At 37.1% G+C, this 12,996-nt stretch overlaps 1 protein-coding gene across 20 annotated transcripts in view; it reads right to left on the bottom strand.

Annotated features, from left to right (window-relative positions):
• Stim (stromal interaction molecule) overlaps nt 1-12,996 on the bottom strand; it is a 240,478-nt gene that overhangs the window by 31,754 nt on the left and 195,728 nt on the right. For 9 of the 20 annotated variants that reach the window (XM_067132346.1, XM_067132349.1, XM_067132348.1 and 6 more), the window contains one exon: nt 3,313-3,387. The exons of the other annotated variants lie outside the window; for them this stretch is intronic. In XM_067132346.1, the coding sequence (XP_066988447.1) occupies nt 3,313-3,387 (75 nt within the window). The remainder of the gene's footprint in view (nt 1-3,312; nt 3,388-12,996) is intronic. 20 annotated transcript variants of the gene reach the window in all.

The raw sequence follows: 12,996 nt of genomic DNA, 5'->3' as shown, positions 1-12,996 counted from the left end.
ATTTCTCTGCAAGAGAACCGACTTCTACCCAGGTGGCTTTCATGGACTTTCTCGTCTGTGCAGGGCTGAAAAAGTCTAGGAGACAATAATGAATGTAACTGCTTGAATCCCTGTCAGGAATCTTCAGTAACATCCTGGATACCATGTCACTCAGCTTTAAGTGCTTTACTGATACTGTGCAAGATTTCCTTTCAAAACTCAAACCATGCTTCAGACTTTTTATTAGGAACCACTAACCGGATGGACTAAGTCTGGGCAGCTGCATCGCCACTGTCCAGCAAAGGCTTAGGAGTCTCAGATAAGGCCTATGATCTATGGGAGGAACAGGGACTTTGGGGGGGCGGGGGGGGCTATCTGGGTCCTCTTTGATTTAAGGGGGAGGAAGGGTGACCCAAAATGGGTCCTCCTTGACATCAGATTGTTGCATGGGAAAACCCAGATTTTTATTCAGGGAATCCCCATCATGCATAATAAAAAGCAGTACTCCCAGGCCTTCCAGATTCAGCAGGGTGAGCCCAGTGGAATGGTCCACTTCATAACCAGTACTGTATCGTGGGCATCTAAACCATGAATGACTCGAGCTCCATCGGAGTCATACAGAGGTCTTGGATTCTAGTCATATAAGCAGGGATGTGGAATCTGCTCATAATGGGTGGGGAATATTCTCTGCTGGCATGATGTAGTCTCTCCCCCCCACCTCCACTACTGAAACTTTGGACCCAAAGGTCTAATCTCAATTAAGCCTCTCCATTATTTAGGCTTACTCCCAGAGCATGTTGCATATTTTGCACAAGTCCAGCAACTCAAAAGCCAACTTTATGCCTGCAAGGACTGTGTTCCTGGCAGGTGGAATTTACCATCCCCACAGGCAAATAGTGGATTGCACAGTTTGCCACAGAGCAAGTGACCTGAGGGTCTTGATTAATAAAACCCCTTAATGAGAAAAGAAACAAAATTGGATAGATACTGTATCAAAGTTTGAATTTTATATAATTTTAAAGTGGGGCAGGTAAGTTTAATGGAAGAACTAAATGAACAATCCCTAGCCCTAAAAATGACTTCCCATCCTTGGGCATGGGCATACCTTGAGTGAAGCAAAAATCAAGGTTTTTCCTTGAAATAGCAAATTTCTTATAACAATGCTTTCATGAGATTAGGAACTTTATTTTCCTAAGCAGATATTTGCGACATCTCAGTTTTTTCAGGAGAAAAACACAAAAGCACTATAGATCCAATTAACATGTCTGGTAAATTTTGCAGACCAAAGAGTATTGGTGCCAGATGCCAAACCATGACTGTTGCCACATCTGAGTTAGAGGTGTGAATGTTTATATAACAGATATTTGCTAACAGGTTCAGGGCAAAGTGGCCCCCTGTGTCTGAGTCCATTTATATGTAACCACTGTGTTAACAAGCATTAATTTCGGCCAAAAATAGCTATATGAGACTGCTAATATTGGTTGGTCTATCTTATAGAACCTCGGTCAGGATCGTATGAATAACTCCTTTGAGGATGAACAGCAGCTACACTATCACAAAGATTGCAATGGTCAAAATATGATGGTTCTGTTAAAACAAAAGCATCATTAAAAACAAAAGAATGTAATCAAAGACTTATCCCCATATCAGCAAGCTACAGTATATAAATCAATGGAAGAGCAGTAACTTGAAAGTTCCATATCAATATTACTAGCATTTTCACTCTCCTCAAACAACCCTGACTATAAAGGAACATTATTAGCAGGCAAAAACGAAATTGCGATATGTTAAAAGGGTTTACTGGTAAATCTTACAATGGCATGACTATCAGAATCAAACACTCACCCACCATTTGTTTTGGTTGTGCTCAAACAATTCTCTGATGAAACATGTTATGTTCATGTGGTGCTTTTACAGTGTACCTGTGTAATAAAGTGTTATGCCATATTTCTAATACCTGTATTTCCATCTGTGCTTCCTGGTAATCTGTTCATTTTTTAGTTTGCTCGTATGTCAACTTCAGGAAAGATTATTAGTTATTACTCGTAAAATCAGTGAATTTGAAAAGACAAATTCTTCATTACAGTTGAAGCATGTGTACTGATAAATGCAGTTGATAGCATCACAATAATGATCTACTCATACTGAAAAAATTGTTTTGATGGCTTAGTATGCCATTTATCAAATCAATAACAAACTGTACACCTATTTTCCATAGGCTGGATTTACAAGGTTTGTACTGATAACCTTGCAAGTTCTTTATTGTAAACTCTAGAATTTAAGGCAGTTAAGTGATGAATATATATATATATATATATATATATAAGGATGTATAAGCTTTACCACACAAAGATATTCATACTGACAACAAATATCATTAGTGGAGAGCCTGGGCATATTTATTTATTAGACATTTCCTAGTGGATGTTACATGTGGTGTTCACATAAACTTGGCAGAAACCTCAAAACAAAAGATATCTCATTTCTAAGATATGGAGCACAAAACACAATGCAACATATTCCATGCTTAACAGAAGGATCTCTCCAGAAGGTACTGATGAAAACCAGCTCCACTAAGGAACATTTCTTGGGTATCAATCACCAGTCCAACAAGGAATTTTAAGGTTGTTAAAATTAAAGAAAGGACTGTGAGGAGAAGCATAAAAAAGGCACAGGGCTAAGGATTCAGTGGAAACTTGTCTTCCCTCGAAGTACTGTAGTTTCTGAATGTAGAGGGACAAAGTACTTCTCACATTACTAATTTGTGAGAATATGTTAGTGGAAAAGTCTTGTTAAAAATGCTGTACAATGCAGTTTGTTTTTAAAGTAAAAATAATTTGTATGTCCAGGTACAAAAGGACAGTACAAATGTACCACATTAAATATAAGCATAATGATAGCTTAAAAGTACTTTAAGTAGCCTTGTTACATTGTAATATTGCACAAAGGCTTTCATAAAATTACTTTGTAATCTTGCACACAGGCTAGTATAAAATTACACTGTAATCCATTACACCAGCTGGTATAAAATTACACTGTAATTTTGCACTTAGGGTAGTATAAAATTACACTGTAATTTAGCACATAGGCTAGTATAAAATTACAGTCATGATGCTGAAACTACAAATATTGCATAATCAATCTGTACTTGTCAAAATGAGGAGGCATTAATAAATTTCCTGTAAAGCTCAAAGCTTGTTACATTTTATGATACTTAGAAGAGGTTTTGTGGGAAATTACTGTATATACTGTAATTGTTACGAAAACTGTTAACTAACAATATTTACAGTATGTAATTCAAGATGGAGTTTCATGGTAAAATTGACCTCTTACCAGTAGTTTGGGTGTAGAGGGACAGGGTATCATCATCAATGTCATCAATACTTGCACTCAAACGTGATGAACACCCTGCAATAATTAAGTATCACTTTTGGCTGTACAGAAATGTATCTAATATAGCTGTAAGCATACTAAAAGCTCTAGACCATTACAACCCATAAGAAGCAAATTTAAGATTCTTTCTAACACTATATGCAATAACAGTAACTACTGGGAGCATGCTTTTTCAAGTACATGAATATGTTTACAGAGATCTGGTTTAACTTTCAAATAATAATAATAATAATAATAATAATAATAATAATAATAATAATAATAATAATATAATAATAATAATAATATAATAATAATAATAATAATAATAATAATAATAATAATAAAACCAAGATAGTCATATAACATTGATAACAGAGAACTTAGAAGTGTAGACCAAACATCATCAACTAGGATACTTTACAAGACATACTATTTATAAATGGTTCATAAATAAACAAATCCATGCAACAATATAAACTACTAACTGAACTGCCAACAAAAATGGTAACAGAGATAAACTGTAGGGTAAATCACTACTGTATATAAATTATTTACATTTCCCTTACATCGGTGGAGGTTTGATTGTACTAATTAAGTTCAAAATAAATGTATGATCATTGATGAAATAATTTTTTACCTTCCAAGGAAAGGAATTATATACAATGATTACTGTATAGTGCTTATATGATGAGTGAACAGTTTCATAAATATAAATAGGCTAGTTATTTAAAATACTGAACTTTATTTTTATTCTCTCTTTCTCAAGGGATGTCTGCAACACAACATAAAAAAAAGTTTTTATGGCATGAAACATTTTTCAGTACAAACCCAATAATCATATGTTGCCTCATTTCCCTACAAAAAGCCCAGTTACACCAACAAAGTCCTTACTGAGACCCTAAGAGGACATCATGCATCATTCTTCATTCCGTTGTGCTGTCCGGAAAAAATCAACATGAGTGAGGAGACATGGAGGCTGAATTAACGGGCTTTCATTGAAAAAATTTTTGTTCTGCTGTAAAACACTGTTCATTATGACCCCATAAACCGTACAAAAGGCCTACGAAGTAAAAGGAGGGTTAAACCAAAGACCCTGAGTACCAACTGAGCACTCAGGCATGAAAGAAGTATACGCAACCTATCCCAGTCAATAATACTTCACCTCACATGACAATTGGCAACAATAAATCAGCAAGACACAGGTTGCACTGTACACCAGAGAATGCCTTCAAATTCTATTGACAAATCAACCTCTAAAACAGCAGGGCAAGCCCTTGTGAAACTTTGAAAACCAGAAGGCAATCAACTTTGAAAACTGGTGAGCAAAGAGCGTAGGCCTCTAGTCCAACGAAGAAATATCTTCAATGCTCAAACAGGGCAAAGATCCTCACCACAAGCCAAGGGATGGCGAAGGAAGAGACTATAAAGTCTTAGCTATAAGGCCCACAACAAAGGACAACTCAACAGATGACCATTCCAGGAGTGTCACAATGCCAGACAGGATGTGAAGTTCACAGACATGCTTTGAGGAATACAGTACATGGCTACCAAAGACTCTGTCTAATAATCCAGGAGCAAAGCCTCCTGAAAAAGCTTGTACGGTAGTTTAATAAATATTTGTCAAGACCACAGTTAAGTCGCAACTAGGTTTCACAGAAGACCTGGGGACAGACTGGTCAAAGTATGAAATCAGGTCCATAATATCTCAACTCCAAATCCAAACCATAAAGAATGATCCAACTGAGGCTCCTCTGCAGGGCTTGATCATCAAAATAGACAATTTTTTCTGGCAGCAAAAAAAGGTGAAGAAATCTACTATTAAGGGAACGGAGTGTGGGAGTATTATGTTTGCTACAAGAAGCTTGAATTTTGCCCACATGCCTGGTAATGGTTAATTGTTGATGTCCTATAAGGTTTAGCCATTGCAGCTCCAGCATGTTCAAGAAGGCTTCTCTTTGATTCTATACTGGATAACTGCCATGCATGAAACTGTGCATGTGTAAGTGTGAGTAGGGATGGGAGATAGTCTCCAGGAAAGATAGGCAATAACTGTAAAGAAAGCCTCTATGAACCATGGTTTCATCCTAATCCCCTGCCAAAGCTTCCAGTTCTCCTAATGACAAAACTCCACTGGAGGCCCAACCATTAGAGGGGGAAGAATGGCACCATTTATGTTTACCTTCTCTACTGGGTCAAAAAGGCAAACAAGAAGTCAAAATTTCAAGAATGTCTGAACCACATAAGGAGAACAGGGGTACCTGGTCCGGTAGGAAGACTGCTGCTGCCTGCAGGGAGGAAAAGTTAAGTATATCTTAGTTTAACCAGACCACTGAGCTGATTAACAGCTCTCCTAGGGCTGGCCCAAAGGATTAGATTTATTTTACGTTGCTAAGAACCAATTGGTTACCTAGCAATGGGACCTACAGGTTATTGTGGAATCCAAGCCACATTATAGCGAGAAATGAGTCTCTATAGAGTGCTAGCTGAGAACGGAACCCGCCTTTAACTGGAATGACAACTTCTGCTGCTGGGAACCTTGGCTGCCAAAGAGGAAGATAACGAGTATACACATCATCAGTTAAAACTCTTGATCTGGTAGGTGAAGATGCAAGTTTCTTCCTCAGCTCCTTAACTAAGAACTCTCGGAACAGAAAGGGATTCAGGGGATTGAAAATGCAGAGCTCACTAAGGTATGTACAAGGTAGAAGGCCAGAGAGGCCCTTGAGAGGCACATCCTTTTCTTCAGTATCATGTTGAGGAGATAAGAGGGTCAAATTGATAAGGAGGGATGAAAGCATTCTAGGAGTGTACACTATGAGTTAGAGGGGTGCTAGCACCACCAAGCACCAACTTTGGTCAGTTAACCATTTCATGCATGAACCATGTGTATGCACGTCTGAGCCACACCACTTCCATGTGCACAATGAACAAGTGTGTGCATCAGAAAAAGATTTTTTTTTTAATTCATAAAAATTCGTAAAAGCACATCATAATAAAGAAGTCTGATCATGACGTTACAAGATACTGCTTCTCCTCATTGCATGGGATGGGTGGAGCTTGTAACCTATGCATGCGCCAAAATTTCCTTTCCTAGAAGCTAGTGTGACTGCAGGACCTGACCCATGAGGATTGCTTATTAGTGCTGCCTTTTTGTAACACCTATGTCACTGTCATTTCCTACTAAATTTTGCCAATTTCTTCATGTTTTGTTGCAAAGGTGTTGCAGAACATTTTGAAAATGCCAGTGTGTGTTAGAGTGCCGTCTCGTAAGAGGAAGGGCCCAGCAAAAGAGCATGAGCAGTTGGAGAAACCAGCATGTGAGGACTTAATCCCTCCTAACAAGTTCTGTTTATTGGACCTTATTGAGTTCCAAAACCATAATTTAACACCTAGAAAGATAGATAGGCTATTGATGTCTGTGGAGAGTGGAAGGGGGACAGATAGTGATGATAGCAGTGACAATTTTAAGGCCAAAATTAAAAGTGTTGATAACAGCGAGGAGGAGGTCCTTTTTGTTCTACCACTGAAGTGTGAACGCATAGTGAAAAGGAGAGGGGTAGGAGTGGAAACAAAAATTATTGTAATTTCTCTGCCTGCAAAGAAATATTATCTATCACAATTTACCTATTTTTGGCAAATTTCAAAATTCAAGTGACTTGTCAAATTTCTCATTAATGTATCACTAAGTTCTCCCTGGCTGCTCTTGCGAGTTTGTTTACTTTTTTATTGGGGGGTGCGCTGTGTCATACATAACACAAATAGTAATGAAGTATATATCATATAAAATGCTAATTATAGTACTTTCAGGGTGTGTAAATAAAATTTAGATATCTCAATTTACCTATTTTTGGTGATATTTTGAAAAATACTAACAGACAGGTGTCACTTACTGATAACCTACAACTCGCATGTATATTCTGCATTTGTTTCATTGCCCTTAGTCACAAATAGTAACAAATTAAATATCAAAAGAAAGGCAATTTTTTTACTTTTGTGCTGGATAAAAACATTGAGGAGTCTCTGTTTAGCAATTTTTGGTGAACTAAGAAAAGTAGCAACAAATTTTCCAGTACAGCTAACTTCAACTCATGATACAAATGCTTTGTTTTGGTTTCATGGATTTTTTTAACATAACATAATAAACTGCAGCTCATTAGCTTTACAATAACATGAAAATCATTAACGTAGCATGAACTATAAGGTTACACAGAGCAACTGAAAAAATTACCCCTATGCATGTTCGTATGGCCCGTGGTGGCAGTGAATCTGCCACAGACCAAACCTGTAGAGGCCAGTATCATGAGAGTTATGGAGACCAAGGCATTTGCTGCAGAGCCCTGACAATATCCCTCTACATGGTAGAAGGGTGACAAAACCAGGGAAGGAGGAGGTAGGTCTATCCTGTGCTATCACCTTCATGGCAACCGCTGGTCAACAAGGTTGAAAACCACAGCCCTGAATCTTATTAAAATGACATCATATCTAGTCTAGGAAGAATATATGTGGGACACACATGAGGTGATCATATCCATGTCAGGTACCACAGCCCTGCTCCACATCAAAGTGGAGGACTACAAGAACCTAGTCTTGCAAAAAATCAAATGTAGTCTTTTTGAAGGGGGGATGGGAGTACCAACAGTGCTTGACAATTTTCAAAGACCCAGAGGACCAGAGGGGGATTTGGGGCAAAGCTAGAGCTGCCATATGCTGATCCAGAGTAGTAGGTACTGGATAAATGTCAGGAGGTTGCCTCCTCCCATGAAACAGTGGCGACACTGGTGACGCTACATGTAGAGGATGTGAACATGGGATTATAAAACTGGCTCAATCAGCAAGGGAGACCACAGAAGGTTGAGAGGGTCTGGAGTGCCAAACATTTTCTGGAGACTAACTTAAATGATGACTAGAACATGACCTACAGGAGTTTCAGTGATGATAATAGGAATAGCAGTGCCTGGAGTCATGGCTATCTCTTGGGGAGTGACTCCAGCTGTGGTCATGAGACCAAACACACCTTGGTCAAAGACAGCTGAAAAATGTAAATGACAGTGAAAAAGTTCACTGCTCATGTTCCTCCTTGTGTGCTCTGGATAAAATGAACTGTCATGTCAAGAGGACTTCTGAATCCCTTTGAAGATGAGGATCCACTTCTTTTACAGCAAGGACTGCACTGTAAAGTACTCTTAAGGAAGGACTTGACTCAACCCAAGAGAGGCAGCAAGAACAGCACAAGGAACTTTAACAGGTGTGGTGACAGCAGGAACGTCCTACTCAGCATAAGGAAGGTGCAAAGCATCCACTACAGCGGGAGCCAGAGGCTCGGGAGGGGTAGAGTCCAACAACAAATGTAAATTGCCAAGTGATGACTTGATGATTGATCACAAGAAGTTACAAAAAGCTGAAAAGGCTTGGCACTGAAGGCAATCCATGAGGGATGTGTCAGCAGACTGCTAACAACTCAGCCAAAATAAAGACTGGTGGAGTTGGAGGAAAGTTGGGAGGCATGGTCAATGGCATGAAGGATGAAATGGATGATGACACCAAGAAAACAAATGAAAGACCATCTCTTCCTGATGTGAGCAGAAGAGAACTGGCAGAATGGCCAGCTTCAGAATGATGAGACGTGCCCCCTTAGTTGAAGAAACAAAGGAATAAGATATCATGGTCTCCTTTCCCATGGTGCAACTCAGAGGCTTCACTGACGAAAGGATACATGCTTCTTGGTCAAGACCAAGCAAAGGGGCACATAGGCTCACCCAAAAGTAGAAGAGTCCAAGGAAGCATCGACTTAAGGCTTTAGGGTACAGCACTAATATGTTCTCTTCATCTCAGAAGAAGCATTAGTTGTCTGTCCTTCTCCTACACAAATCAGACGTTCTGCAGAAAATGCTGCTGGCCCTAACAAAATGAGCAAGAGCATAGGAGATGGGAAGCCTTATCTAGACACAAAACAAAAGATCCCAATACACACCCTGGCAAAACTAGACCAGTACATTGTGGCTTGGTAGGAAGACAGGTCATGGTATACACAAAAAATCAGTGGCATCAAGGTTCAATCATGAAACACTGTTTCCCTTTCCATATACACCAAGATGTGACATCAATATGCAAAAATCAAAAACTTGTAAATTACCATAAAATTTATCAACATGGGAATGGAGTTGTAATTGTATAACACAACACTAATAAAAATTTTAAAAACCAGCAGAGAACAGAAGGAAACAGGTTACTGTGGCATTACACAAGTTATACTAATACAAAGTAAGAGGCAAAAAGGTGAGATAATTATGGGAAAATTAACTAGCCCACAAATAAGGGAAAAAATTACTGATTTAAATTTCTCAAAACGAATAAAAGCTCACATAATTACAAAATGCCAAAAAGCTCACAGTGACCCTGTTGGAGGAATGGTGAAACACCAATTCCCAGTTATTCTACACAAGGAAATTTGTCAATAGTAAAGCACTAGGAAAAAGATGAACCCAGAAGGATAAGGAATAAAGTATATGAGTCAAATTACAGACATAAAGAATACTGAAACTGACAAAGACTGAGTGATGTGAAGCAGCTGTTAACATTGCAAAGGCACACAGTGGAATGAGTGATGTGTACTATCAACTGAGGGTCTAGGTGAATGCAGTAAGGCCTTTTCAGTCTTGATCATGAAACTTAATATGACTGGAAATTCTTGCACAGAAACAGGGCAACATACAAATAATAAGGTTGTAATGAACAATGTGAATTTCTATGCCACATATACAAATCTCTTAATTTATTGATACTGTACTTTAATGCCTATTAAGTGCATTTAATAGTGCTGATTAAATTCCTAAAAGAAATGGAAGTTAATTAACATAGGGCTATACCATATCCCATTCTAGGATAAGGCACACCAAGTCATTTTACAGCCTTCACTAAATGGTGGGGTGTATGTCGAGGAGAGGCCAGACTGAGGTCCAAAGGTAAATAAGTTTAAATTTATGGAACATGAAAAATCATTAATTCTCTGTGGTCCTACAACAAAAATACATCTTACTTTGTTCGTGTTAATGTACTTTTCAGAAGGGAAGTGACTGACCCTTGCTCTTCAGCTTTATTCACCTGATTAGAGGCCCAATCAACTTGGCAACAGGTTAATGTCAAAATTAGTTCTATACTTCTTCTAAGATTAAGAAAAACCTTATAAAGGTTAGAAGTGGTTCCTGATGCACGGTATTAGCGATATTTTAACCAATTTCAGTACATAAATTTAATAAAGTCTTCATAACTAATCAAATTCATTAAATAATTGTTTTGGTTACCTGTCAGATTCAGGACTGATGTGCATAGACTAGCCCACTCTTCCATCAATCAGACTCCAATTTAAAGTAATGAAATGTACTAAATATTTTATATATCACTACACTGTACATAACCTATTACAGTACTACTGTGGTTATCGGAAAATCAGTTGGGAAGTATTATTGTATTAGGAACAGTACATATAGGTAGACCTTCACTAATCTGAAACTTCTGGGACAATCCCAACCCATCCAAAAATCATTATTTTATCACATTTTCTGCATACAATGTGAGTCGTAATTTTCTACTCTAGTTCAAGCTAGACTGTATTTTACATCAGAACATTTAGTTTTACTTCACACATCACAGCAAGCAGCAACATAAGCTTTAAACATAAACAGTATTAATTAAATACTTTCGTAACACATGAAATTCAATGTGTCCAGTAATAATCAACAAGGAAAAATATGCAATTTCATTGCTGCTGGACAAACCCTACGAAAACAATGAGTTACAATATGCACACTCATCAAAGTGATAGTTAATATAAGTGTTTAACATAGAATACCATTATAAGGTATGCAATTTATAATCATTAGCAAAAGCACAATGAAAAAATCACTATAATGATGAACTGCATCAAAACATAAACTATGACTCCTACGCTACCATGACGATATTTAATATAAGTTATTAACATATAAAATACTACATGGTATATCAGGCCACATACGTATTTTCAGATCAAAAACAAAAATTAAGCACACAAACTGCTGGATTATGGCTTAAGCACACAAAATGCTGGATTATGGCAGGTTTGAATATGACAGCTCCATTTTCAGTATCTTAGACCAGGATAGGCTAACTAAAGTTGATAGATCTTTTTAATAATATTCAATGACAAAAAAAACTTTTAAAAATATGCAATTAAAGAGTGCCATTTAGCTTTAAATATGGAAATACTAGATAGGTTAGATTCTTCTATGTTTCCAGTCATTCCTGTGTTACCTGGCTTGCCCTGCAGCCTCCTATCAAGAATATTTCAGAGTTACAAAGCTGTTAATGCAGCACAAAACCTGATAAAACAAAAGGTATCTATTATAAAAAATAACTAAATTATAATTTATTCAAAATTACAAATACAAAACAAATACTGTACCTATATAAATAATAAAAAACCTGCAACTTTCACAAGTTTAAGGTTAGCAACGTTCACTAGGCTTAGCAGATTACATATAAACACAAGTGGTTCATATGCTCATATTACTTATTTTTTCAAAGTTTATTGTTTATTATTACTTTTTTTTTTTACTTCCAACCCTCCATTTCTTTCATCAGCTGATATCATCTCCCCTCCCAAGGTCCCTATCCCTCAACCTGAGCGTCTGCACAACTATTTGTAGTGAGTGGAAATGTCTGAATAATGGTTTTAAAATTATCATACAATCATGTGTTTAAAACCACTTATAAAAATATAAATAGTTATATTTGATCAAAAACTTATACTTCTTAGTGCAAAGTATGTAGCACTGGCTGCCATAGTACTATCTTATATTATATTTTTAAGTCCTATAATTAATAATTATTATCTTATAATAATAATAATTAAATTGATGAGTGAATACAGCCTAATGTGCACTGCAGTCTGGATATGTCACACACACACACACACTCTTATTAATTTTCACAATGTGGGTTGCATTCCCTCTATTTGCTGGAGCCATAACTGAGGTTAAAAAATATATATATATATATAAATACTGTACTGGAATAACAAGCAGTGATCTTGTGTGTATTTACAAGAGTGAGCAAGGCAGTGTGCCATCAGGTGAACATATCTAGTGTAACCCACACAATGTGTACTGGCCTTGGAAATTTTAAATTAAAATGACCCAAGGAGTTAGAAATCTGAGCTGGATTAGTGCAGGCACCAGATTACAAGTAGGCAGATTAGTAAGGTCTACCAGTATACATGACTGAAACCATGTTCTTGTAATGCTATTGGTTTAGTAAAATCCAGTAATGTAGAACAAATACTTCCTGTCTATGAAAAACACCTTTAATGCATAAAATAATCAGCATTTGTTATGTAACTATTCCTTAATCAACAGTACTAATGCAGCAGAAAAGATCACTATATCAATTAGCAAATTAAGAATGATAATGTAATTAAATGAATTGGAGATATTAATTTTCTGCCATGAACTGTGGCTGTAAAATGACTTGGAATGGCAGATGAGATAAGGTTTGGACTCCCTCTTGCAGGGGAGGTTTTACCCAGTCTTAATTACCACTTTGCTACCCTTAAGTCCATAATTAGCATTCCTATATGCCAACTTGCTGTCAATGCATAAATATACT

This window comes from Macrobrachium rosenbergii, chromosome 31 (genome assembly GCF_040412425.1).
Source record: "Macrobrachium rosenbergii isolate ZJJX-2024 chromosome 31, ASM4041242v1, whole genome shotgun sequence".
Lineage (NCBI taxonomy): Eukaryota > Metazoa > Arthropoda > Malacostraca > Decapoda > Palaemonidae > Macrobrachium > Macrobrachium rosenbergii.
Note: the sequence above shows the minus strand (reverse complement) of the source record. Positions and strands in the feature narration are given on the sequence as shown.